The sequence below is a fragment of the Chanos chanos genome, chromosome 2 (assembly GCF_902362185.1).
Source record: "Chanos chanos chromosome 2, fChaCha1.1, whole genome shotgun sequence".
NCBI lineage: Eukaryota > Metazoa > Chordata > Actinopteri > Gonorynchiformes > Chanidae > Chanos > Chanos chanos.
The window spans coordinates 17935503-17962945 of NC_044496.1; the positions used below are offsets into that span (position 1 = coordinate 17935503).

The following is a 27443-nucleotide window of genomic DNA, read 5'->3' on the forward strand; positions in this document are numbered from 1 at the left end:
ATACATCATGCGTACTGTAAAAAAAAAAAGGACTCACTAGAAAAACAGAACCTCAGTATATTAGTACAAAGCAACTCGAATACATAATCAGCATAATATTTTTAGCTTTTTGCAAATTCACAGTTGCATCTATGTGTGGCCTTCAAACTTTTGTTTCTAAAATGTTGATGTATTACTTGTGTACCCCTGTTCGTACGGACGAATAGCTGACTATAAGCAACCTTAAATTACTAAAGAGTGCTTTGGTAATTGAACCACCAATGATATGTCCAGTTATTAAAAGCAAAATGTGGGTGTGTACTGAACATGAGCTTACAGTGAAACTATAGCCCCAACACAGTTACAACTCCAGTGACACTCTGATGAGATGTCTTCACTCTATTTATTCATGTCATTATTAAAACAATCTGTATTTCAATGAGTTATTGTACAGCAGGAATCTTTAATCAAGGATTGCCACCAGGCTGCTTCATAGAAAACAGAGCATGAGACGAGAGAAAGTGAGATGAAAACAACAGGGTGAAGAATGAAACATCAGTGACATTGCTGATGAGGACAGCTGGAAGGGAGGAGCAGCCTATTATAGCAATTTGACAAGATATTATACCTGAAACTGCCTGAGGATTATATGAAATTGCATCCTTTAAAAACTGATACATGGGACTTGAGAGGAGACCATCAAAAACACATGAGAAAGTAGGATCGAAAGTATACATTAAGTGTTTATGTCACTTCTAAGTTTCAGATAAAGAGGAAGAGATAACAACAAAAATTATTTACAACACACTGAGACTTAGAAGAGAAAAAACTGATGTTTAAATCAATCTGAAAGTCAATTTATTTGAAAACTGAGGATAGAATTTATAGTGAGTGGTTCTAAAGCGGTTTAAACAGGGGCAGGATTTTGACACACGACTGAGATGACGAGAGAGATACTGCAGTAGAACTGCTACACTGTCCACTAGCAGCCCTTCAAAGAGGAAACAAAATATTAGGATTTTGTGAGGTATTTGTCATAATGACAAGTGGAGATGGGCAGGAAAGTAATGTAAAGAAAGTGACCAGTAGCCCCAGTTCCACCAGTACACTGGAGCATGCATGAGTAAGTCAGCGTTTAAGGCCATGGCTAGGCATCGTTCCATGTAGCCTTTCATAGTTTGAAGCAGAAATCTTAGATTCATTATGGCTATCAGTATCAGGCAGGGTTTCACATGAAGGCATGTTTACAAAAGCACAATTTTTATCAGGGGTATTTCACACATCATCACTCTCCCTTTTTAAACTGATCTTTACAATCAGAGCTTCATCATGATCACGATCATCATCATCATCGTCATCATCAGTAGTAGTACACTACCTTTAAGCTCGTCTATCGCCCCTCGTAAAGAGGGCTCAGCTCTTTGCGAGCCAGAAAAGTGAAAGCATCCAGTAGTCAGCTACACATGACTATTTACTCTGTAACATACTGCTCATGTCTGTGTTCTAAGAACAGCATATTGCACAAACCCTCACCCAAAAACACACTTACAGAACATTTCAGCATGGGCGGGAAATAAAGTCATGAGAAATGAAGTTATGCAATTTATACTTATCTGTTATTATGTTAAAAAAAAAAAAAAAATCATCAAAAATTTCTGGCAACCCCTCAACAAGTCCGCTGGTGGAATGGGGGTTTTGATCGTCCTTGACTGAAGGCACAGAATCAGACACAAAACCCATCAACCGCATACATTTACATCTAAAAGCAGAGCTGAAAACTACACAGGAACATTTATCCAACCTGTCATTATAGGTGTCTCACTGACAAAGCTCTTCTTTTGCCGGTAATTGTACTACAAAACGTTCCTATGCAACACTTGGCTCCTTGATCTCAGAACAAAATATGTACTTTGTAACTATGTTTTCACTGACAGAGCAAAAACAACAACAACTACAACAACAAACACCTCACCTCAAAGCATTCATTTCTGCCTTTTGCTTCAAACCAAAACTACAGCAGCCAATCACAGCTATGTATTATACAACTGTACACCTGTTGGGAATACCGCCCCCATGTGATACTGCCAGTCGTTGCCAGTTGAATTAAAAGAGCAAATTAAACGACTCTTAATTGGAGAAAAAATAGAGCTTATATACCAGAAAAGGAGATGCACTAGCACTTAAGTTCCAGAGTTTTCTGTTTGCTTGTTTGTGTGTTTTCTGTTTGCTTGTTTGTGTGTCCTTATTTATCATTGTATTTATTGTTACAGAGGTAAATAGGTCAGTTTATTGCGATATGGATTTTGGGCCATATCACCAAGCTCTAAACCTTAGAGCCTATAACATGTCCACACAAAGCAGAACATACACCAAACCAAGATGTGGAGTCTGCAGGAGAGGGAATAAGTGAAAACAAGGAGTTCACATAAACTAAGAGTGCAGCTACAGAAGTTATGGATTAACACCATAACATAGGCAGCATTCACAAACCCATTCACACTGTGAGAGTAAAGGCCCAGTGATGTCAGACATACAGTGAATACTCTCAGCAGTGGAAGTGAAGGATGAGTGAAGTTATTTAACATGGGGGAAAGGAAAGGGAGGGGGGGGGTGGGGTAGAGAAAACAGAAGAAATGACTTGCAGACAATGTGTCCGTCAGCCTATGCCCATTACTATAGAAAGACTAAATCCAAGGACATCCTGTTAAAAGAGTGAAGGGGCTCGAGCCCTAATGGCCAGCTGGCTCTCTGAGCGTCTGTCTCTAGCTTTGGAGAGAGTCCGTCATTGGCGCTAAGAGGTTATCTGGGCCTGTGATTTGCCAAGAGAAAGTCTTTGTCTTTGCACGTGAGACAGAGTTTGAGATTCCGGAGGGATCCGCCGGCACAGAAGAATGCCCACGTTGCCATCAGAGACAGGATGATGTAGGTGGGGATGAGGCTGCCTTCATAATGTGGGTTTGCAAAGGTCTGAAACATCAAAAAAAAAAAAAAAAACACCACACACACAAAAGATTTCATTTCATTGAAAATGTAAAGTACACAATATGTCAACAAGTAGAAATTACAAAAAAAAAAAAAGAACAGATTTAACTTCATAATAAAATACCACACACTTTATTACAAATGTGGCAAGACTATGGCTACAATGTGGAACTAAGGTACTATGCTTATACTAAGCTCATATGATTGAGGGGAGAGTCTTACCAGGCAGGACACGAGCAGGTGACTCAGGACAACAGCGGCAAGCGACCCCCACCTCTCCTTCTCACACGCCTCAAAGAAGACAACACCCCAAAAGGTATGTAACAGGATCATTGCCAGGGTCATGAAGGCTGGGGAGAGAAAAACAGTTACAGCAAAGCAAAGTTACCTCACCAAATCCACAGCTCCATAATGTCTTACTTCTGATTTAGGAGATGTAGTCCTACGCGAGAAGCAAATACCTGATGATATGAAATAATGCTGAGAGTCACCATGGATACCAACAGTCCCTGGACCCACAGAATCAGCGAGAATGTTGACTACTGAAAATGCTCCACTCATGAATCCAAACCCCAAACCAGACACTGGAAAAAAAACAAAACACAAAACTCTTCAATACATGCACATTCCAAACAAACACACAAAATATTTATTCTAGCAATGGCAGAAAAAACATGAATATAGTAAAGTCATAGTAAAGTCCGAAGAGACTGTCTCCTGTAGTGGTGTATCCATACCATAGGCTAGCTGTCTTATGGAGATTGGCATTGTTTCCTCCTGACTGAGTACCAGTAAACCTTCATTTGCTTTTCTATGGAAAGGAGACAAAACAGCATAGTTTGGAACAATTACATTACTCCATAAACTCTGAAGTGACATTTAATTCAACCTGCTGAGGGAATGACAGAGATGAATGACTAATTGCAAGTGTGCTTTGGACTAGTTTGTTGTGTATTTCAGACTGTATCAGAGTGGAGTAGTTTCCCATGTGAAACTAAGTTTGGATATTCAAATGTAAAAGCATGTATTGTAAAGGGACTGAGGCACAATAACTGCAATAACTGTTTAGCTTCAGTTGTTAGAAGTAATGATGTCGTCTTACTTTAGTAGTTTGTAGTAGCCGAAACGGAAAGCCTCTTGCAGCAACACTGACAGGACCACTCCGAATATAAGCAGGCCTTTCTGCTGAGCAGCGCTCTCCCTATTACTCATCTGAACTGTGACGAACCACACAAGCGAGGACAGCAGCAGAGACACCAGCCAGAAAAATGCCCTATGAAAGAAAAGTAGTTTTACACACTCCAGAAACAAAATAGAAACTACATAAACACTTAATGTCACCTTATGTGCCTCAAATACTTCAAGTAGATGCGCGCTCTGACTCCAGCCTTCAAAAGTATGATGTAAATAAGTCATAGTTCCGACTGCTCCATTGTAGACTATTCTCATGAAAATCGTGCGTACATGCCGTGAAATTACTGCTGAAGATTGCTGTGTGCTTCTCAGATGTCACTGTTTTTAAAGGTTACAGTCAGTCTCTCTTGAACTCTGACGGGATGACCACAACTCATTCAAACCGAGCATAAAACTGACAGAGATTAAGTGACCACGGGATAAACCATTCATAAACCGTTTGCACGGTATGAATAGATTCCATCCAGGTTGCTTGCTAGAGCAACTTAGTTAACACTTCACTGAGTCAGGCCCCAGCTAAGCGAGTGATCGATGCTGCTCACTACAGTCGCCTCATCGTAGCTAACGACTCCTATTTGCTATTCGTCTCATATGTATCTCTGTTTCACAAGCAATTTACAAGCATCCTTTAATGAACCGACAACTTACACATCACACGACTAAGCGAGCCGACTAACTAGCTAAACAGATTTGGCTACCTGTGGCTCATTAGCTCTGTAGCCTAGTTCCGCCAGATCCCTACTTTTTTCCCAGTTGCCGGAGCCAGTTCCCAGCTGCCATCCCGCAACCGCTGACAAGCGAAGGTATACAATGAAACAATCAAGTCTTGTGTATTTACATACCCCGCGATGAGAAAGATCACTCGGAGTGGATCCCGGGCGATTGTAAACAAAAATAGTGCAATCGCTGGGCCGAATGCAATGAATGTACATCCGAAAAACACCGAGGCCGTCATATTTGATTTTGTTAGCTAACCTAATACACCAGTCTGCCGCCTATTACGAACGGGCAATTAGCATTTGAAACAAAGCTCTTTTCTGAATGTTCTCTAAGTTCCTCTACGTTCGAGCAAAAACACGTGTTTATGTAAACACCTCTTCTTTTCATAGACCAGAATTAAAACACCCAGGTAAATTCTGTTAAATCTCCTCACGAATTAGATCACGACGCTTGCTACGCCTTGCGTTGCATTTCTTCCTGTTCCCTGTCACATGACTGAGCAAGTGCTTCAAGATGGATTGCTGTGAAATCTCGCAGATCTCCCTGGTCAACAAGGTTAGAAGAAGCTCGTATAAACCATGTGGAACATTTGTCTTTGTAATTGCTTATTTATTAATTTATCACAAAATTGTGCTCTACACATGGTTCCGTCACAAAGTCCTCAAATCACTGTACACTTTATCATATCATTCATAAATTCAAATCTATTCCTTTCTCATTAGAGATCACAAACGATGGCTTTCAGGAAATGAAAACTTTATTTCTGGCCCGTCAGCTGAATTTTTTTGTTTGTTTGTTTCTTTTTTTTTTTTTTTTTTTTTTACATTGGCATTATTTATACCTCTGGAGTACTGAAGTACAAGGATTCAGACGGATATCTGAATTTATCATCTGTATTTTAATATTAATCACATACACCAATAGACACATATCTAAAATGACACATCAACTTAAGTGAATACATAAGTACCTTACAGCACAAACACCTTACCGCCATCACTCCCACATTGTAAAACACATTTAACATTGAGACAACAATCCAAGTTAAAGTAGAGCACTCCTCAATGTCCACTGTGTGATACTTCAGTTATAAACTAGGACAAAAATTGCCTTAATGTTGTATGTGGGGAGTAGAATTCAAATACCCAGTGCTTTAAAACATCTACATTAACTGTACAATGCACTAAAGTGTCCTAAAGAAGAGAAGAGCAGGTGGTGAAATTTGAAGCAGGTCTCTGATGAATATTGTTGGTTGTAAATTTAAACAAGAAAACCTTTTGAACAACACTTTTCCTCGTGTATTAGAATGCAAAACTTATTAGAATTAATTCATGTTTCTCAGTCATTTCAAAAATGATATTCTTGAACTTTTTGTTTTGAATTATAACTAACTTACCTGATTCAAGTGCTAATTCAGGTGTACCAGTATTCACTTTAAATTCATTGTCCTGAATATTTTATGTGATAAGCCTGGGATTACAAAAGAAAAAAAAACCTATCAAAAGAAATTGTGGAAGGAAAGCGGCAATTAAATGTGTAACTGTTTCTTTTTTTAACCAAAGAAAATCCAAGAGCAGCTCCAACTTATTCTGAGTTCACTGTTTTCTTTTTTGCAAATCCATCAGTATGCTCTGCTGAGCTGAGGCAGGTTTATGGATGGTGATGATGGTTAAAACTTGTGCACAAGCTCCATAATAGCAATGGTAGTGCTTTGGCCAAAGATGAACGCTCCAGTGACAACTGTGACCACACCCCACCATGTCAGCATCGTTCTAGGTCATAATGAACATAAACAGAAAATCAGAGAGATGGACAAAGAGAGAGAATGTGACAGTGAGAGAACCACAAAACTTCTCATGAGCAAAAAACAAACAAACAAACAAAAAAACCCTGAGTTTTGCACACAAAATGAAAACCAAATCCCTGTAAGGGCTCTACTCACCTAATTCTGTGATTGATTGGTTCTGTCTGCATGGCAAAAATCAGACACAACCCTGTGAGAGAGCAGAACATGTAGTCAATAAGGAGTGTGTGTGTCTGTGCACGACTGAACAACAATATAGTAGAATGTAAAAGCATCTTTTGCTGTAAATTTCCCCAATTATTTTCCTCTTTTCAACCATCTACTATGTTTATGATTAGGTACAAAAACATGCTTTTGCATCTACTTTAACATCAATTTTATCAGTGTGTCTCACCAGGGAAGATAAAAATGAAAAAAGCACTGATTCCTCCAATAACACTGATGACTTCACTCATGTCTGGTACATAGATTGCAATTAGGAGTGTGACCGTGATCCAGAGAATTGTCAGAATCACCCGACATCGACTCTCAAACACTGCCGTTACCATGGCCTGGTGCTCTCGGTAACTCAGAATCAGGGCCAAAATCACAGACCTCAGGAACAGAACAGAGTTATTACGAATGAGACACTCAGCTGAACAACATGGTGCACTGTTTGTATATATGTATGCGCTTACATATGGTCAGTATATGATTATGTCTACCTGCCCAGCAGTAATATTATAGGATAGATGGTGATGATGGAGATCCCAAACAGCAGTCTGGCAATGATCATAACCACATCATTTCCAGGATAGGACATCAGAATATCCGAAGCCACGTCCTGACCAAACGTAAGGAAACCGAATACCCCTGGAGAGGAGTAAATTGGTCACAGAATGAGTGCTCATCATAGACTGTTATCCAACTCAATAATGCACGTAGACCAGTCTGCCAGAAAATGTGGACATCACTTTGGGGATGAATGACAGTTGGCTCACCAGTGAGGGTGTAGATAAGCAAACAGAAGAACATGGAAACCACTGAGATGAACACCCAGTGAGAAAGCTTTTTATTCTCCATGCTACTGTAGATGGCAATACAAGCCTCATGGCACTGTAATACGACACAAAACAATACAAATTCATTAATGAAGACTAAATACACAAAGTATATCATATACGTGCAAGCACATTTAGGCAGAACCTTAACCCACACATATCAGACAAGTCTAAGGGTGCAAAAGGGAGCAAGAGGATAAGGTGAGGGAGCAAAGTCTGACCTGGAAGCCAAAACAGATTGTTGGAACCACACTGAACATAGAGGCCCAGGAGTCCAACCTGAGACAAAAATTTAAAGACATTCAGTAAAGATTACTGATGGCAATGATAGGGATAAGGGATATAAAAAATGAACACTATATATTTTAGATTTGTGTTTCTCTCAAAAACTGGAGAATTACATTTGTTTTGGAACGGTTTCCACAAAAAAAGGAAAGGTGTGTTCTAAGCAAATGAGATCTAAACTGGCAAGGCACTCCATCAGTTCATCAAATGCACAAAGCAATCCCACTTATGGTGTCAGTACTTATGGAAATATATTGGCAATGTAATAAAAGTACAATTTGGTTGATTCCTTCGAGCTATTAAGGTAGAATGTTTTCCACATGCTTGAGAACTCAAGAGTTCTGTGCTAGCAATATTTTGGTAGAATTTTCTATTTATCCTTAACAAGGATATGAATAATTTTGAAGGACATTGTATATTCACACAAAATGACCCACATTAAAGATGAGGGAAAACAAATTCACATATATTTAGACATTGACGCATGTCTAAACACACATGCAACACAGCGCTTGGGTTCAAACTCAAAAACATGCCAAAATGAAACAGAAATAAAAATATATGTAAGATATCATCTGCATTTATAGATTGTGTCCACAGCTCACTGACCCCGTTCTGTGCTCTGGGCTGGTGTCAGCATTGTGCTCCTCCTTCATGTAGTATTTAACTATGACGGCCACACTAAGGTACGTCGCTGCCAGGGTCCCTAGTACACTGCAAAAAAGAAAATGCCATTGAAACACACGAGGTAGCGTGCAGCATTTCACACTGCCCTACACTGACTGCGACTAAAATGAATATGTTGATATACTAGATGGAAATCACAGTGATAGAACCATAGATAAAGGCAAAACAGCAGTGTCTCATGACTCTGAGACAGAGACGTGCTGTTTTTTTTTGGGGGTTTTTTCCTTTTTTTTTTGGTGGTTTTTTTTTTTTTTATTTTCAGAAAGACGTAGATACCATTTGGCAAATGCTAACCTGGTGTACTTCTGGATGCCGATCTCTTTGGGGATTGAGAGGGGCAGAATGATGATGAGGCATATGACAGAGAGTGCAAAGCGATGATCTGTGTACCAGTGATATGGCATTTCCGTCTCGCTCGACCCCGTCATCGTCTCATACAGAGACATACACACTAAAACACATGAACATACTCTAAGACTCATACATCCAGTAAAAACTTATTTACATCAAAAGACATAGAGCAAATAAGAAACACTCACATTTTTCCAACTGGTCTTGCACCACCACGAGAAAGGCCACAGAAATCATAAAGAGATTGAAGACAAAGCAGACCTCACAAAGGTGACCAATCCTGCGACCGCACACCTCTCGCACTACGTCCTGATAGGTGCTCTGTCGACTGATGGATGAGGCATAACCCAGGATGACCAACCCACTGATCAGAAAGACCAGAGATACCTGAGAGGAAAGCAGGGACAAAGAGGCATTTACATTTACAAGTATTACATTTACATTTACAAACTAATTTATTAATTTGTCCAATGCCACTTCCAAGACAGGCAGAATACAAACTAAAGAGGAGGAAAAAGGTATAAAGACATAAAATTGCAAAAAAAAAAAAAAAGTGGGAGAGAGAGAGGGCAAAAGCAAATCACTTCTCCTTTCATTAGTGTCTATCTGTGAGAAGCAGCATCACATTTACACCTTAATGAGGAAGTTCTGTAGAGCAAACACACATACACACTAAAACACACACTCATACTCAAGCATAATCATCACCATGTACAGATAACCAAAGACACTTAAACTTCACACACACTAAGTGTACAAATGCAAAACACAGCCATACCAAGATAGATGCATATTTAAAACAAACAAACACAAAAAAACGTATCTTCCATACATAAGAATGACATCACACCAACTAAGCCACAACATAATAGTGTAACCTGGTCTAGTCATACGAATCTATTAAAGATAGTTTGTGTATACACAACGGGATTATCTGTACTCTTATTTTATGTTTCTTATATGTTCTAGATGAATAAAAATGAAATGAGAAACATATCATCATCACGTCAACTGTACTTTACAAACTAACACGGGCCTGAAGGACACAGTTGTCCACATCCAATACACACCATCTCCACACTGATTGCTGTATTAATGCCACCCGCTTTCTCGAACGCCCATGGGAAGTTGAGTAGTCCTGCGCCCAACGCTGACTTGAGCATGATGAAAATTGCCCCGAACGATCCCAGGCGCGGCACCTCTGAACCTCGCGCAGGTTTGTAGAGTAGGCTGATGCTCCGTATGCTTTCACGAGCCAGTTCCTCCATAATGACTGAAGACCCGTTTCAGTGACTCCACGCAACTAGACGGAGAGTTTTCCTGGGTGTACGCGATGAGGTGTAGCAAGTTAAACAGGTGTTGATAATGTTTTAGACCTGTCGGAACTTTTTTAAAAAATCTGTCAAACAAAACTACTCTGTGCTGAAAAAGTCTATATATATGAGTAGTCACTAACTACCAACGTCTGCGCAGCTGGACTAACAAGCAACGCGAATCCGGCATTATTTCAATTAAGGCTCTCCTGAATTCTAACGCCTAACTGAGAAATGTTTGAAGGACTCGTTAGCATCTGCGTTGCGTCCCTATACATGATGCTCAGAAGATTGTGGGGGATCCATTTCAACACGTCGGCGTCCGCGCGTGGATAACAACCCGTGCTGAGTAATCAACCGCGCGTGGATAACAACCTGTACTGATCATAAACCAAAGCTTGCCTTACTTTCAAACGGGGACATTGTCATCACTCTAATCAATCCAGTAAAAAGACTGTGTGTTTGTTTGAGTATGAGGTCACCCAACTAGCCCATACCATGATCTTGTATAAACTCTAGGCCCAATTTGCGGTAAAACATTATTTGTTCGTGAAATGCTATGTCTCGGAATTGTTTGAAGCAAGCCGCAATGTCGCGATGCGTCGATGTCTATTCTAAGAATTCGAACAATTGCACCACATAACCAAAACCTAATTACTATCGTGAGGTATAAGATCAAGCAATCACTGATTAAGATTTGGAAAATGTGGGCATTTTGGACAGCTACCTTAACAGTAATACGTAACCAAAGTAAGAAAAGCAACCATTATGTAATTTATAGTTACAGGTGTGAATATGAACGCTCTTTTTTCCCCTTTTTTGTTTGAAAAGACCAGTTGAGAAGACGTTCAAAAGTGTTTGGACAGCAAAACAAGTGGAATAGCATACCATCTTGCTATTCATTGCTGTTGAATATTGCTGAAGTGCTCATCTCATAGTCTTACCTGAAATACTGACTGGAATTACAGAGCAACCCAAAGCATGATGCTCAGTAGTTTGTAAGAAATGAAAAACTGTCATGTTTTTGTTCTAGTTTTATATTACTTTTTTATTTTAATCAGTTTCTTTTGTTATGTGTTCTCTTTGTCAAAGAATTTAAATTTACAACCGACATTTGAGAGGTCTAAAGATGTATAATTTGTATCACTGCTTTTTCCCTTTCAAATCATACAGTCCAAAGTATGGGAGTTATCGACTTAGATATTTTCCATTATGTTGTCCAGCTTTAAAAGTGTTTGACATGGCCATTCGAGTTCCCATATTGTACTTTGCCAACTTTGCCCTAAGGGGGGGTTACGGGAAGCATTCAGAAAGAGCGCTCTTTTGTAAATTTCTCAGGTCAGATGCAGGTGTGCCCGCCGCATGAAATGGGCCGAATTTACCGACACAACCAGAAAGGTCTTTCCTGGATGGGTGCTACATGGTCGTGTGGCTGGTGAACCGCCTTTCACTCACCGCACAGTCCGACATTGTAATGATTGGCTAGATCCTTGCATGGATGTCCTGTCCACATGTTGGTGTTGTCCAGAAACAAGTGGATAGTTTTTGATTAACCATGTCCAGGAAAAATGTTTTAATTTCACACGTTTTAACACAATTACACATGTTTTAATTTTTTTCATAATATACGTGTTCTCTACCTTGTGCTGTATGCTGTGTTCGGTTTTAAATAAATCATCTGCCCTCATGAAAAATGGTGTGATAGAATTGGGGCTAAAAGTCTTCTGACGGTTTAGGGGTCGATTTGTAAGACGAGTTCTATATAGGATGTGGAGGAATTAAAAATACAGCTCCCAAAACAATGTAATACATCAGAGGTATAGTGGTACAGTTAGCTTCCTCCTTAAATGTAGTTCTGCAGATCAGCACAGAGTGCACGAGTAGAACCGATGGCTTTTCAGTCATAACATTTGTCAACAGTTATTTAATTGATTTAAAGTGATGTACATAATCATTCATACTGAGTTCTGTTTGAGAAATGGTATGTGTGCACATTTACACACACTTTTTACTGGGGTTTGGATTTGTCATCTAGCTCACTGAGTTCTGTCTCTAAGGGAATTCCAATGCCATGAGAACGGAACAGGCCCTTATTCAACAACTGCACACGTACATTCTTCTTTTGTGGCTGCTCCAAGGTTGTGTTCTTATACCAGCCATACCACGAGGACGAACGCACTGGAACACGTCGCTCACGTTCCTTGAGCAAAGCAAAATCATTAAACAAGTTAGTGTATGTGAATAGGTGTGTGATGATGGTGCACATTATACCTGTGCTTTTACAGGTTTCGTTTTGTGTTCGAAAAATAAGCTGGCATTGGAATGGTTCCAAGTGTGAATTTACCTCTTTGTTTACATTAAGCTTTAGACTGATGGCCTTGTCATCACGTGATACTCTGGGCTCGTAATCTTGTTGAATGTGGTACACAGCATCATAAACCCTCCCTCTGTCATCTCTCTGCTCAGACACAAATATCAGCTCATTTCACAATCTTTGACAGTGATGTATTGGGTGAGTTTTGTTTTAACTCCTCATAAAAGCTGTATGTGGTACAAAGGAGAAAAATCTGGATTTTAAGTTTGGATCTTGCATAAACGCAAACCAAACACAAGGAGACATCCTATGACTAACTACAATTACTTATGCATTTCAGGAAAGGTGCTGACTAAGTTAGACTTGCACTGGCCTCTGTTAAGCACTGCTTGAAGTAGGAGCCACGTGAGGCTGCATCCAGCTCTGACTCTGTGAAGCGACAAGCTCTCTGTGGTATGCTGCCCCTTGCTGCCACATCCATATCACCTAACCTGTCAGACGAGATCAGCATGACAAAAACATTCCTTAAAATGAATATACACAGCTTGACATTCTAAAAATCACTCTCAGACTCAGTCTCATGTAAATAACACATACTTTCTTTTCCTTCATGACACACTGTAATGATGCACACACTGAGAAATGTCAACAATCACAAGCAAAAACTTCAAAATTTTAAGATATTCCAGCGTTGTCATTTTGAAAACTGGCTTTTGAAATAGATTTCCTCTTACGATAACAGGACCGACACAGAGATTCTGGTTCGTCAGCTGCTAGTTTCACTACTTATTCCAACTGAAGTTCTTACAACAATGTGGTCATATAAGGGGCCACGTAACGAATGCGATAACCCAACAGTTACGTCACAACTCTAGTTCAGCTCTGTTGCGTTCTGGTTGCTACTATAACCTAGAACCCCAGCCCAAACCTTAAGTATCAGAAACCACAGAAAATAAGGCAATTTTCCCCCACGCTGGACCGGTCTATGAGAGGTTTCATTTGGAATCCCAGGCTAACTGTGAATCCTCCCGTCCAATAGATGGCGCAAACAACAACGCATGCAATGAGCAATGTACTGAGATGTCTTTTCTCCTTCTTGTCATTTGTTGCTGTGGAGTGATTTAGAAATCGGCTGAACACTTCTGTGTGTCTGAACGGTATTCATTTGCGTCGCTCACGTGTACACTTAAACATGCCTACAGACACGAAGCGCTTGCGAGGGCCTGAGGAATCTCAGTCTCCGATGCTTTTTCTTCCTCCGGACGCTCAGATTCTCAAAGCCAGTAGCAGAGATGGGAGCAGGGGCCACGCGGATGTTCGGCCAATCTTCGCGCGCTGTGGGCTAGTGAGTCAAGCAAAGGGTTCTGCTTACCTGGAAGCGGGCAATACAAAAATAATTTGCTCGGTTTATGGTCCACGTGAAACTGAACGCAAGGACGAAACCGACATGAAGAGTGGTCGTCTCCTCTGTGACTTTCGGCTCGCCCCATTCTCCTGCTTGAAACGGGGCGCATGGATCCAAGGAAACGAGGAGCGAGACCTCTCTGTGGCCCTTATCGAGAGTTTACAACCAGGGGTCTGTCTCCACAGATACCCACGGTCTCAGATTGAGATTAATGTCGTGGTTCTGGAGAATGACGGTTCTATTCTTGCGCACGCGGTGACATGTGCCTCCATTGCACTTGCGGACGCAGGTATAGAGATGTATGATGTCGTGTTGGGCTGCACGCTACGACAGGATGGAGACACGTGCCTTGTGGACCCGACTTTCGCGGAGGAGAGCGGTAACTGGCTTGGAGGGTACGGGGAAAATCAGGGTCGTGTGACTGTAGCGCTTCTCCCAAACTTCAATCAGGTGTCTGGTCTGCACGCGGATGGCGAGATGCGCGAGGACACACTGACTGAAGCTGTGCGCACTTGTATGGACGGCTGTCACAAACTATATCCAGTGGTCCAACATGCATTGCTACGAGCTGTCAAGAGGAAAGCGCCACCATCTGTGAAATAATCCTTTGGCGTCTTATTTTTGTTTATCTTAGTATGAACCTCTCATTTATGGAAATGCAGTGTATAAGAAATATGAATATGAAACATGTAAGCAATCATTAAAATGTCTGATTCAGAAAGAAGATGAAAATTGTGAGCGCACAAAAATGTTTTCTAACCACTTAAAGATATAGAGGTTTTTTTATTTGTCTTTTTCCACCATAAAGAGTGGATTTGAGGAACTTATAATGAAGACCCAGCCCTAATGTGACAGTACATGTCACCCAAGAGTGACTGAATTTAACATTTAAGTAGTCTTACCTGATTTTGTTAGATATACTGGCCTGAGAAGAACGTACCAAACATAAACAGAAAGTCCATGCTGAATAATAATCACTTTTTAATTATAATGCACATAACTTAGACTTCTTTGTAGGGCCTCATTTTCACAGACTGCCATTGAAATAAACGGGGCTCAGATAATATGACACTTTTGGAAACTTTTTTTTCTTGGCCCCAGTGGTTGCCCTGTGATTATATGTTAAAAATACTAGTGGATGCTGAGAAGAATTACTGTGACCTCAATCCAGTGTTACGTACATTACAAAACAAAATTTTTAAGTTCTATATATGTAGCTACTCCAATACTATGAAGCTTATAGTACTGTAGCACGCAGTACTAGTTCTGATTGTTGGTGTATGCTATTTCTAAACACACAACTTATATCAAAGTATTGTCAAAATTTGACTGAGTTAAGGATTTAATGTGTGTACATCATTGAATTACACTATTTTATGGATGTATGTTTTTCTCCTTTTTTCTTCGCATAGATTCTCGAATATTTCATTCTGTACTTGAGTCAAGTGTTGCAGAATTTTACTTACTCTCACACATATTTTTAAACATTACTTTTGTATTTAAAATTACTTTATTATTCTCCGTATTTTAAACTTTGGCACAATCCAGTCATTCCATCAACTAATTCCTGCGCTGAAAAGAGAAATAGTGGAGAGAAACAGTTTCTAAATTTGTATTCAGTCAGTCTAAAAGAGGCATTCTCTGTATGGCAGTCAAGCCAGTGACATCTGACATATATGTTCAGGGCAGATGGGTAAAAATGCATTTTAACTCTTGTATACGTCTCCATACATGCATACAAGGAGATCCAGAGACATGGACATGTATGTATGGCTATATATGGTGTGTCTATAGTGCATCTCTTTTGGCAGTTTTAAGTTGGATCCCACTGAAGTGTATGTCTATGCAGGTCTGAGTATGATCTCAGTGATTTCCGCCCTGCTGCCAATCCTCATGGGAATGCCATAATAACCTGTTCCTGGTGTAACGTAGATGTGAGTATGGTCCGAAACACGGTACAGTCCACAGAAAAATGGATTTGCCAGGAAAGCCAGAATAGTGAGAGGGAACAACTGTCCACCGTGAGTGTGACCTACAGGGAACAGACACATGTTCATGTGTATAAGGCTGCCGGCAAGTTTAGCATTCTACACATAACTGTCTTTCACTATTCCATGTCATTTCTTGCCAGAACACCTACTTTAAGATTACTGTGCTTTATGATTTTGCACCATATAAAAAATAAGGGGAAACTAAACTATACAAAGTATTTTTTAAAGTTGGTAGCACTTTGAAACTACATAGCCTCATTGTTTCTGGTATTTGGACATAAGCTGCATCAGGCACAGAGCTCTGAATAGGACAAACTGGCAGTGCTTTGTAACCTATAAATTATACTTATATTTAAATTATATTTATGTCCAAAATAGACAGCCCTCTGTGAACCATGGGAAATTATCAGTCACTGTGACAGCTTTGGCAGGGTTGTGTTCAACTATCTCACATGTGCCACATTTCTGTACCTGACAGCACCAGGTTGATATCTGGTCTCTGCAGCAGCGCCTGTTTAGCTGCTCGGGGCTGATGTGCCAGGAGGATAATAGGATGTTCTGTACTGCAGCCACTCAGTGCCTGCTCCACATCCATCCCGTGACCAGGGTATCTGTCAGCACAGACAAAAAAAACTGTGACCCGTTCTATAAGCTGCATAATTAGAAGAAGGAATGATAGCAATGGAAAAGATTACAGTGTAGGATAATGAGAGAAATAGAGATCAGTCCGGAACATCATTGGCACTGAGCAATTCAAGTGAGCTGAATGCTGACCGCAGCATGCTGGCCTCCAGATCGTCAATTCCAGCGAGACAGATCCAGTCCTGACTCTGTCCAGGACGATGCACACGGGCATTACTGTTGTGCAGAGGCTCCACTCCCATTGAGCGCAAGAGCTCATACCAGCTTTCCACATCAGCCGTGTAGTAGTCATGGTTACCTAAAGGTATCAAAATACACAGTGCACAAACCCAGGTATGAATATAAATATCAAGAAATATTTATTGGATGTATTATCATAAGCACATATACATGCAGTGCATGATGTAATGGAGTTGTATCTACCCTTTTGATACCTTAGGGTGCTATTAAACAGCCAATTCAGGATGAAAAACTGCTAATAATAAAGATGATTTCTTTAAGGTCATAAACTTATGCATCGTTGTCCAGATCAGACAAATTTTTGCACCAGTAATTACACTTTGTCCTCATACCTGTGACAAAGAAGGAACCAAGCCGTGACTTCATAAGCCCCAATGGTTCTGCAGCAATACGCAGCTGAGAAACTTGAGAGTCTGTTAAATCACCTACAATCACCACCAAGTCTGCAACAACAACAACAACAACAACAAAGAGTTAAGGTATCCAACACTTAAACACAATAGAGAAACAGAATTGGCAAATGTTACTGTGGTTACCTGGTTCCAGCTGGTTCACCATGGTAATGATGCGTTGCAGAGTGGAGCGGCCAATAGTGGGCCCTAGATGGATATCTGACAGTAGAACTAATCTGAGTGGACTCATTGAATGCGGCATCTTTTCAAGAGGAATTTCCACCTGCACCACCTGTGGCGGTTGCGCTGCATTAACTAATCCATATACAGTTAACAGTGCGGTGACAATCAGAGCCAGCCACGTTTGTCTTGTTGAACTCCCGACCAATTGCTCCTGGTCCCTCATGCTACTCTTAAATAGCCCGTGGATGCGGTTAATGAAACCAAACGTTAACAGGAAAAATAACAGTATAACATAAATTCCTAAACAAGTGAAGCTAAGTACTGCCAGCCAGTGCGGTTCTGTGCCAACCAAGAAAAACATGCTTAAATAACTGCCATGTGCAAGTGCGAGAAACAGTAATACTGTCGTGCGCCACACCATCTGAGACCATGAGGATACCCCTCTTGAGCCACTCAATCGCCTCACTACACGCTTCCATATGTAAAGTGAGCCAATGAGCAAAAGCGAATTAATGAACAGCAGAAATTGTACACGGAACAGCAAGGCGCGGGTATCTTTATCTACGAGGTCCGAGAGTAGCGTCCTCGAGATGAGCATAGAGAAGAACACAACTCCAGTGGTGATTCCCACTTTCCCCTCCACCGAGAGCCGCGAAAGACCCAACATAGTCGACAGGTTCCCAGTTGCTACCTCTCAAGCATACGATTCAAAGCCGACAGACGGCACCTGTCGCCAGTATATTCATTTCTGGGTGACAAGTTCTTGCTGTTAAAATTAACTATATGTTTTACATACGGTTTATCTACTAGTGTACCCGTGTCGCTTATCTCTACAAGAACTGAACACCTCAGCTATACTTCCGTATGGAACGTCAAGCCAGAGCGTTCTGTGGTGGTTCAAGGCTCAACGTGCCGCTTTCGCATTGCGCGCATCTGCCCACGGTATTATCTGATCTTTAAAGCATGCTAACGACCAAAGACTCGCTGAAGATTGCCGGCTCATAGACTGTAAATCAGTTTGCTTGACGCACAAAAACCGCTACGAACGCTACAGATTCTTCCGGAGGCGGGGACGTTCTGGTTTCGGAGTTCACAATATTTAATCCAAAATTAACATAGGACTCATTCACCAATAGGTGGCACCAGACGTGTGATATAGACAGAGTTGCTTATTTCGTTAGCTCTTTTTTGACATCATTGCTGAAGGTCTTGAGAAAGTACATGAGGCTTGCAGGAAAAGATTAAGGACTGGGTTCTCTGATCTCCAGTCTTCATATGGGATCTGGTCTAAACAGTGTGTGTGTGTTGTGCATGTGTGTCCTTCGCTCAAAGGGTTAATCAGGGGAAGTAAATTATGAAGCATACTCTTTTTTGGTCCAGAGCACATAGGGCTTTGGCCTCATCTGCCCTCTGAATAAAGTTTGTTGGGTATTTTGCAGATAAATGACACAAGCCTTTCACAAGAGGCCTTGAACTCTATGAAGTCTTAAATGTTCTCTACTCTGCTGATATAGCCTTTTGCCCTTCTGAGTTCAGTTCAATAATTATGAGAGGAAAAATATTCAGACCAAGGGATAGCAACTTTTCTCTAAAAAGCAGTTATAGAACTGTTGAACAGATTTGTTACCTTCACCTCTACATGGTCATATGCTAACACACACAAACAATCAGAAGACAGGAGAATTAGGGTTTAACTGTGTTTTTTATTGTAAACATGTAATCCTTTTTTTAAAGATTACACCAGTAGTACATTAGAAGACAGCCCATTCGAGTTAGGGCCATGAATTTACTAAAAAAAAAAAAGAAAAACACAGCAGAAAACAGGAGGGGAAAGGAGTCATTAAATTAGAGGTCACACAAGCACACTTTGACAGAGTGAGAAAAATTCAGAACGAACCAACCATTCAGAAATTTGGTTATTTTGACTGCGCGCACGCGCGTGTGTGTGTGTGTGTGTGCGTGCATGTGTGTGCGTGGATGTGTGTCTGTGTGTGTGCTGTGTATGTGTTTCATGCTTTACTTTTGTCTACTGGTTTACACTGCTTAGTATCAGTTGTTATGACTGTAACATGTGCAGTCCAAGGATAATTTAATACATTAATAAATAAATATCTCAATAAATAAATAAATAAAGCTGCACATGAATCCAACCATCAGTGAAAGAACTACTTGCTATAAAAAGCTGAAGCTTACTGTGTTCATACAGACTGAGGATGCCGCTGACATTGCAGTTTTTCCAAAGAGTTCATTAACTGAAATGTGATTGACTCCACAGCATTAGAACCAATGGCAGACAGTTGCTCTTCTCAAAAGAGTGACCTTTGTCCTTTATATATTTGAATTGCTGAGACTCTGTGTTTTTTCACAGGTCACCTCATTCCCTCATTACAAGAGGGTGAAAAACGTAAGGATCAGAAACACACTGGTCCCTTCAGAGCCTGTTACTGACAACCACTCAGCTAATGAGACTAAATATGTGAAATAATATTGAGATTATGATAATTAAAGATCCTAGATATTTTATGTCTGAACTTCGGGAGTTTCAGTATTGTACTGTAGATACAGCAGGGAACATACTCTCTTATATACACCCATGTGCATAGATGTACATCAGTACACTAGCACACTCACATTAGATTCTCTACACACGCAAACATACAACCATGTTCTCCAGAGAATTGTAAAGCAAATAGATAAAGAGACGAGCACAAATCAAAAAAGTCGAAAAAGGAAAGGTTCTTAAGAGAAAAAAAAAACATTACAGAGAGTAGAAACGATAGTGGGACAGGGCTATGTTCAGACAGACAGGGCCTCAGTTCAGTGGCTTATTACCCAAATAACAATAATTAATTTCAAACAATTGAGAGGTTCAGTACAGACCACACCCACGCAGGTTGTTGGCAATGATGATGTCTGTAACTGCATCAAAGACCACTTGGATATTCCCTGTGTCTGTGGCACATGTCAGGTGACAGTAGATTTCCTTATTAGGAGAACGGTTCTTACTCTCAAACTGAGCCTGAATATATGCAGCTGCATCTTCATATGTGTTTGGACCTGGCAGAGAGAGATTATATTATTTTAATGCACATAATTATAATATACAATTATTATAATTGGTTAGGATTATTATTTTTAATATTATTATTATTATAATTATTATTAAACTTGTATACATTTGTACTTATCCCTTTCACATTCGTCGTACAGTTGTTTAGTGGCTCATTCTTTAATTCTTGATATGAGTGTGCGTGTGTGTGCGCGCGCGTACACGTGTGGTGAGGGGTGTTATACCTGTATACTCTGGGAAGCAGATAGTCAGTGGAGATTTCTTGATTTTCTCTCCAAAAAGATCTTTCTTGTTAAGGAACAGAATGATGGATGTGTCAACAAAGAACTTATTATTACAGATGGAGTCAAAGAGCATGAGAGACTCATGCATACGGTTCTGCAGGAAAAAGGAAAGAGATAGAATGTGAGAGAGACACAGGAAAAAATCTGCCTATTCCCCATCATTCCCCTACTTATCTCCTTTATGTAGTGCCTATGTGATTTACTAATTTATTGTAATATGTTAGTAAGAGTTTGAAAGTTACATTATTAAAAATATCCACTTTTTTGACAAATAATATTATTATACTTTTTAAATCCATTTTTAAGAAAGCATCCTGGAAAGCAGCATTTGGGATGTGTTACTTTTCTACTGCAAGACATAAACATAGCTTTGTGTTATGGAGCTCTATAACTCTAATATATGATTACAGCAAAGATTGTAAAATGATAACTTGTTGGTTTGGTGAGAAACTAGTCACATCACCTAGAACCAAACAATTATTACACATATTTCTAACAGGACTTTTTAAAAAGTAACAAAATGTTCGAGCTGGTTACCTAACAATTTATCACCAAAACCTTTGAAACCATGAATAGATATGGGTAGATCTTGTTTTAATGTAAAACTGCTAAAAAAATGTACATTATAAGTATGTGTATGTGCATGATAGTATGTGTGTCTATGTCTGTCTGATTACTGTGGTTTCGTCCTCATGTAACACTTGATCGTATCCACTTAATGCAACACAGAAGATTATGGCTGTAACATCTTCAAAACAGTGGATCCATTTTTTCCTCTCCGATCTCTGGCCTCCCACATCAAACAGCCTAAGAGAGGAGATTACATGTGTACACACACAAATACACACACACACACACACACACACACAAACACACACACGTGAGAACAAATACACAAATGCTGACACACAAGAACATATCATTCTTAACTGAAATAACATCAGGAAATGTTCACCCTGGCAACCAAATTCCAAAACTCTTTACCTCACGTTCACACAACCAGTAATCAACCAGGTCTTTGAAACATAAATTAGTATAAAGAGCACAGTCAAAGATCACCAACTCTGAGCAAAACTTCTATTAGAAAAGTCAGTTTAAGGTGAAATCACCAACTGCAACACTTTCTCACCATACAATACATACAGAAATAAAAAACATTTGTATATAACTCCCTAAATCTATAAAGATCACTTGCTCAGCTACTAAAACTTATTACATTTTTTTTACATTGTAATCCTTTGAATTTCCTAGTTTATAAACCAATTAGTGCACTCCAGGGGACATTATATAAGCTTATATATCACAACGCATACCATATGACAAAACGCTAAAAACAGCACTTGGAATTTACAGTTCAAATTGTATTATATTGCATAGTGGTATGGTCTGTAATACACTATGACAGAACATTAACAACAGTGTATAACACAGCTTATTATAGCCCACTGCACACAGTCAAACATTTCTAGACATCAGCAAACTTAAAGCTGCTGCTTTGAAAGCAAACTTGGGATTCACTGATAAAATGTGGAAAAATAAGAATACTCACAATCAGTTCATCAGAGGTGTTTCTGTGAACCTTGAGTAGCTTTCAAAGTTTTCATAATTTTCATTATTATCATCTTATTATACATAACATCATAACGACAGTGAAAGCAGAGTGCAGCATAAAACAGAAAAGACTGAAGCACCACATATATTAATGTTCACAACTCAAAATGCATTACAATATCACAAAAATAACACAATGCATTGTAACACCGGCCCACCAACATTACACAGTAGGCGTGTGTTAATCTAAGACCCAAAAAAGAATACCAAACTATCTATAACAATCTAAGAATTCTTGTACAATCTAAAATCTTATTTTCTATTCTTGACTGTTTCTCTTATGAACACACTCCCTGCCCAAAAGCATGGACGATAAAAATGTTGTCTAAATTACTGATTTTTGTATTATTACACAACTACTATGATAACATAGAACTCATCAACCCTTTTAGTTCCACCAGACAACCCAGTCCAGGCAAGAGAAGAATCAGTCTCCCCCTGTGAATTGTAGTTCATCTCAAGACTTGCCCTTTATTAAATAGCCTTACAAAGTTTTCCTCCTCAATGTCAGCTCAGACATACTCATCAGGGCTCCAGGTTTGGTTTTCTGTAAAGCTATGTGGTCTGCAGCAGTCTCTATTATAAACTGTATTATACATCAGATGGAATTGAGTTAAACTTAATAAAATACAGCTCAAGATTTCAGTTAATTGGGAGGTGAGGAAAGTTCACCCACTCTGAGAGTTCAGTATCCTAATCCAATATTACACACACTCAGCAACCTCACATATACCACAGACATCTCATGCTAACTAAAAAAACACATTCATTGCAGCTATGCTCCATCACAGATTAGTGTAAGGTGCAAGTAAGGTATGTACTAGACATAAAATATCAAGATGTTCTTAAGACACAGTGCTGTAAAGTAAGTCAGCACATTACTCTAAAGTGAGTGGTCCAAAGTGGTGGGAGCAACATTTGGATAAAGTTTCCACATTAAAATGAAATGGGAACTTTGTCGTAAGCGGACACTGTTTTTTGCCATTAAAGCAGCAAAGATCTCAAACATTTTTAGTTGGGATGAACAGTGTTACTACTGAAACTCAAACACTGCTATACCTGCATAATTATTATGCATTATCTCTTGTTGTTTTCTCAGGGGTAGAGATAGTGAAAGAGTTAGTAAATACCTGAAGTTCAGATTTTTAAATGTGAAGTTTGTCTCAACAATGCCTGTTGTTTTGACTCGAGTTCTCAAAATGTCCTGTTCTGTAGGCAGATAATCGGGTGATCCGATTCGCTGCAAACTGTCCAGGTAACTGAAAAACAGATCAAAAGAGGATTCAGAAGAGAGCCGTCTCTTAGTTAATATGAATTTGAGAGTGTACGTTTGAGCATCTCGTGCATCTTTGTGCTTGTGTGTAAGTATGTCTGTGAGAACAATTAAAAAGTTTAAGTACTTAATGTTAAATGACACACAGTGAGAGAGAGAGAGAGAGAGAGAGAGAGAGAGAGAGAGAGAGAGAGAGAGCCTTACTATTGGGCGGAGTCATTCAGTTGGTATTCTCGTGAGCGGCCGAAGCAGGCCTGAGTCCCGGCATCACTCCACACCCTCATCATGGCGGCCAACAACTCTGCTGAGTATGGCTCAGTGTCCTCCATACGACTAACCACATCGAAAATAACCTTTCCATCTGCCTGTGTACACACACACACCACATTATAAATATATTTACACTCAGACTTTCCTGCTTAATTACTGGGAACTATCGGTTCCAACACTGAGCTATAATAGCTGCATTTTCAGTGCCTTGCAGAAAAAAAAAAAAAAGAAATATTCCTTTGGTATGACAGACTGTTGCACAAGACAAGGGAAACAAGAGAAAATTGAGCAAAGCGTGTCCATGAGATTTCAATATATTTCATGTAATACTGAAAATTCTTAATAAAGGAGAAATAATTTCTTAATTTCTGAAATGGACATTTTATATCTAAACATAAGATTTACTATGTTACTCAGAATTTCAAAAGTTAAGTTAATGCAAGACGTATGACTGTGTAGTCATTCATAGTTCCTTGTGAGGTCTGACAAGAAAGCTGATAAACCAAGGTAAACAGTGAGAAATGGTTGTAAAATCAACCTAAAAATACAACTTACATTTATATCTACATTTAGTCTTCTTACAGATGCTTTTATCCAAAAAAATAAAGGTGAAATTAAAGTGAAATAAAGTGACATATTTTAGGTAGATGGAAATTCATAAATATCATAAATGCAAATGTAAATTAATTCATAGGGTAAATTACAGAGGTCATTTATACATTTGACTGCAATGGAAGCAGCTGTGTGGTCTGTGCTTTTGGCAACCTGGGTGGGTATGTCTGTGTGTACTCACAATCCTGTCCTTGTCTGCATACTCTATACCTAGAGTCTCCATGGCTCGTAGAATGGTGGCCAGACTCTGAATAGTGTTGCTATAGACGACTGGTCTAAACTGCTTTACATCATCACCAGAGAAACCATCTTCATGGATAATCCTAATGCACACACACACACACACACACACACACCATTCACAGACACAGAGACACTGTAAGAGGGCTGCACAAATTAGAAAGGTCCAGAAAACTTGTTGAGTTAAAAGTTATGTGGTAAGAAGATTATATAGTATATAGATAGATAGATAGATAGATAGATAGATAGATAGACAGATAGATAGATAGATAGATAGATAGATAGATAGATAGATAGATAGATAGATAGATAGATAGATAGATAGATAGATAGACAGACAGACAGACAGACAGACAGACAGATAGATAGATAGATAGATAGATAGATAGATAGATAGATAGATAATACAAGGCTATATAGAATATAAATTGTGTGACATTGTAGTTATACATTTGAGATGTCAAAAGTTGTGAGGATGTTTTGTAGAAATGAATGTTTAACAATTTACATATGTATTTATAAAGCTGTATAATTAGTACCTATTTCAGATGATGTTAAGCAGTGCGTTTGTATATTATGCGTTGGTAAGTCACTGTAACTGTGCACCTGAAAGCTTGAATATTCATGTTGCCTTCTGCTGTATTTTTAATATCACACAAATCTCCAAATTTAGGGGTAGTTACAGGTCAAGAAGTTGTGTAACTCGGGGGGATTTCTATTTATAAGGTTGTGTAATTGTGAGGTTAGGTGGTGTAGTCGGGGTAAATCTGGTTAATGGATGGATTGCACTTAACGAGACTGTAGGGATAACGCATTATAAGCTCCCCATTAAGATTAATACAAGGGAAGATTCTAATACTACACAGACAGAAACACACACAGTGAGAGAGAGAGAGAGAGAGAGAGAGAGAGAGAGAGAGGGAGAGAGAGAGAGAGAGATGTCCAAGCGTAACAGAAAGGGCATACCGCAAGTCTTCGGCACAAACACTCACAAACACCCTTGCGTCTGCAGGCGTTGCAAGCTCTAACGTTGCAGTCACGTGTATTTCAACATCACTACATCAAACAATGCCAATGGGCTTGAGAGATAAACTTACTTCATTTGTTTGACGATAGTGCTCTTACCCGACTCCCCGCCGCCTGTTGAGACAGAAGCAGTTAATGCTCTCTCTCAAGCTACAAATTCGTCTCTGTACTGTCAGTGCTCCTGACCTCTTTGCAGCATATCTCCTTACCCAGTAACAGCAGTTTAACTTCCTTAGCAGCGGTAATTCCATCTTCCTTAAGATTTTTTTCGATGGCTTTGCTCCGGTCCAGAGCTGCGCGCTCCTCCGCACTTAACGTGCATCCCATGTCAGTTCCGAGAGACGGGGCGTAAATGAATAATATCCAGTATTCCGTCCCTGTCTCCCAGTCTCTCCTGCTCGTTCTCACGCTGTCAGAGCATCCAAGCTAAATTGGAGACAAGTGCTCAAATGCCGGCCTCATTCAAGAAGAGACGGTCCGGATCGTTCCTATCTATTGAGCAGCTGTAATGACAACTAGTACGGGCTATCTCATTCAACTGTTCACTCTAAAAGAGTGAGAGGAAATCTCTCACATAGTGTTGACGTCAGAGCAGAGGCAGCTGCGCGCCAGCAGCACGGTTTTGCAGTCAACTGAATCATTTGATCATCCAGTTGTGTTGAGCCTTTGGCATGTAGAACGTGCTGATTTTATTTTAACCGAAGGCAGTCAGCATAATACACCCCACAACCATAAATAACGAACCACAACCTCAATCACAATAGCATTCATTAAAATATCAATACGCACACACAGGCACACAAACACACACACAGGCACACTCGCGCTTGTATTAAGATTCTTATAGATTCCTCTAATGACTGACCTCTGCCCTCTACCCTACATTATAGCAGCCCAGATGTTCTGTTCCTGGAGTTTTCCTCCATCTTTACGCTAAATGGTTGTGAGTATTATGTGTGTGCGGGTGGACGAGTGTATGTATAAATATAGCTGTCTGTTTGTGTATAAGACACTTTGGTTGTGTAAAGGCTACTTTTGAGACATTGTTAACTGATGAATACTCGTCTGATTTTTTTTTTTTTTAGTTTGTAGGTGCAGATTTTAAAAAATTCTCCAATTTAAGGATATTCTCCTTGAGCCACTATAAGCTACATCTACACTCCTGTGACCACCCACACAAGCACAAATAACGCTCATAGACATGGCTCACGGTATCAGCAATCGTGAACCGTGGGCGTTTTAAAATAAGATATCAACCGGTAGTAGACCTGCCAGTGAATGCTCACAATCAAGACAAGTATTTCATGATCAGTGATAAATCGCCATACTACATTAACGCTTACAATGTGAGGCAAATTTCTAAAACAATGGTCTCCCATCGCAATTAATATCTGAACTCTTTATTAGGAGAGGGAGTGGTCCATCTTTTGAGCTATAAGAAACTATTTTCCATTCAGTGTCGGATGAGCCAGGTTGGGAGGGATATTGCTCATGATCAAAAAGCCTTGTTTTAAAGAGAAAACAAACAAACAAAA

General features: G+C 39.7%; 5 protein-coding genes across 8 annotated transcripts; 1 reads left to right on the forward strand and 4 right to left on the reverse strand.

Annotated features, from left to right (window-relative positions):
- Positions 1 to 441: 441 nt before the first annotated feature.
- On the reverse strand, positions 442 to 5324 carry aph1b (aph-1B gamma-secretase subunit). 3 transcript variants are annotated; one of them, XM_030764912.1, is made up of 6 exons: positions 4998 to 5324; positions 4064 to 4234; positions 3699 to 3772; positions 3423 to 3545; positions 3184 to 3311; positions 442 to 2946 (listed from the first exon to the last, which is right to left on the reverse strand). In XM_030764912.1, the coding sequence occupies exons 1-6, from the start codon at positions 5108 to 5110 to the stop codon at positions 2779 to 2781; spliced, it is 777 nt and encodes a 258-aa protein (XP_030620772.1). In that variant the 5' UTR covers positions 5111 to 5324; the 3' UTR covers positions 442 to 2778. The 3 variants fall into 3 exon arrangements, with proteins under 3 accessions (XP_030620772.1, XP_030620774.1, XP_030620773.1); XM_030764914.1 differs by lacking the exon at positions 4064 to 4234; XM_030764913.1 differs by lacking the exon at positions 3423 to 3545.
- A 1220-nt stretch (positions 5325 to 6544) lies between these two features.
- Positions 6545 to 10310, reverse strand: slc38a8b (solute carrier family 38 member 8b). Its single transcript, XM_030766674.1, has 10 exons — positions 10113 to 10310; positions 9231 to 9429; positions 8986 to 9142; positions 8614 to 8718; positions 7941 to 7998; positions 7660 to 7774; positions 7384 to 7531; positions 7074 to 7273; positions 6818 to 6869; positions 6545 to 6647 (listed from the first exon to the last, which is right to left on the reverse strand). Exons 1-10 carry the CDS (start codon positions 10308 to 10310, stop codon positions 6545 to 6547), a joined length of 1335 nt encoding a protein of 444 aa, XP_030622534.1.
- A 3480-nt stretch (positions 10311 to 13790) lies between these two features.
- On the forward strand, positions 13791 to 14774 carry exosc6 (exosome component 6). Its single transcript, XM_030766482.1, has one exon. It carries the CDS (start codon positions 13862 to 13864, stop codon positions 14675 to 14677), a length of 816 nt encoding a protein of 271 aa, XP_030622342.1. The 5' UTR covers positions 13791 to 13861; the 3' UTR covers positions 14678 to 14774.
- A 160-nt stretch (positions 14775 to 14934) lies between these two features.
- Positions 14935 to 18360, reverse strand: tmppe (transmembrane protein with metallophosphoesterase domain). The gene is made up of 5 exons (XM_030766698.1): positions 17484 to 18360; positions 17280 to 17390; positions 16840 to 17005; positions 16537 to 16676; positions 14935 to 16106 (listed from the first exon to the last, which is right to left on the reverse strand). The coding sequence occupies exons 1-5, from the start codon at positions 18187 to 18189 to the stop codon at positions 15916 to 15918; spliced, it is 1314 nt and encodes a 437-aa protein (XP_030622558.1). The 5' UTR covers positions 18190 to 18360; the 3' UTR covers positions 14935 to 15915.
- A 2031-nt stretch (positions 18361 to 20391) lies between these two features.
- Positions 20392 to 26406, reverse strand: gnao1b (guanine nucleotide binding protein (G protein), alpha activating activity polypeptide O, b). Of its 2 annotated transcripts, none has more exons than XM_030766872.1 (8): positions 26118 to 26406; positions 25980 to 26022; positions 24824 to 24965; positions 23965 to 24125; positions 23618 to 23746; positions 21554 to 21683; positions 20817 to 20970; positions 20392 to 20579 (listed from the first exon to the last, which is right to left on the reverse strand). In XM_030766872.1, the coding sequence occupies exons 1-8, from the start codon at positions 26233 to 26235 to the stop codon at positions 20392 to 20394; spliced, it is 1065 nt and encodes a 354-aa protein (XP_030622732.1). In that variant the 5' UTR covers positions 26236 to 26406. The 2 variants fall into 2 exon arrangements, with proteins under 2 accessions (XP_030622732.1, XP_030622733.1); XM_030766873.1 differs by having other exon boundaries at positions 23965 to 24121; positions 24820 to 24965.
- Positions 26407 to 27443: the final 1037 nt, after the last annotated feature.

Bases quoted from the DNA above. Each gene is read 5' to 3' on its own strand.
- gnao1b (XM_030766872.1), bottom strand. From the start codon at position 26,235: ATGGGATGCACGTTAAGTGCGGAGGAGCGCGCAGCTCTGGACCGGAGC. The intron at 24,966-25,979 runs GTAAGTTTATCT...TGTGTGCATTAG, and splicing joins ACTATCGTCAAACAAATGAA to GATTATCCATGAAGATGGTT. The intron at 20,971-21,553 runs GTAATCAGACAG...TTTTTCCTGCAG, and splicing joins TACATGAGGACGAAACCACA to AACCGTATGCATGAGTCTCT.
- aph1b (XM_030764912.1), bottom strand. From the start codon at position 5,110: ATGACGGCCTCGGTGTTTTTCGGATGTACATTCATTGCATTCGGCCCA. The intron at 4,235-4,997 runs GTATGTAAATAC...TTTCTTTCATAG, and splicing joins GTGATCTTTCTCATCGCGGG to GGCATTTTTCTGGCTGGTGT. The intron at 3,773-4,063 runs GTAAGACGACAT...TCCTTTCCATAG, and splicing joins GGCTACTACAAACTACTAAA to AAAAGCAAATGAAGGTTTAC.
- slc38a8b (XM_030766674.1), bottom strand. From the start codon at position 10,310: ATGGAGGAACTGGCTCGTGAAAGCATACGGAGCATCAGCCTACTCTAC. The intron at 9,430-10,112 runs GTGTGTATTGGA...CTTTCCTCTCAG, and splicing joins CAGCAATCAGTGTGGAGATG to GTATCTCTGGTCTTTCTGAT. The intron at 7,532-7,659 runs GTGAGCCAACTG...ACTCCTCTCCAG, and splicing joins GCTTATCTACACCCTCACTG to GGGTATTCGGTTTCCTTACG.
- tmppe (XM_030766698.1), bottom strand. From the start codon at position 18,189: ATGTTGGGTCTTTCGCGGCTCTCGGTGGAGGGGAAAGTGGGAATCACC. The intron at 17,391-17,483 runs GTAACCACAGTA...TTGTTGTTGCAG, and splicing joins GGTGAACCAGCTGGAACCAG to ACTTGGTGGTGATTGTAGGT. The intron at 16,677-16,839 runs GTCAGCATTCAG...CTGTGCTGACAG, and splicing joins CTGGAGGCCAGCATGCTGCG to ATACCCTGGTCACGGGATGG.
- exosc6 (XM_030766482.1), top strand. From the start codon at position 13,862: ATGCCTACAGACACGAAGCGCTTGCGAGGGCCTGAGGAATCTCAGTCT.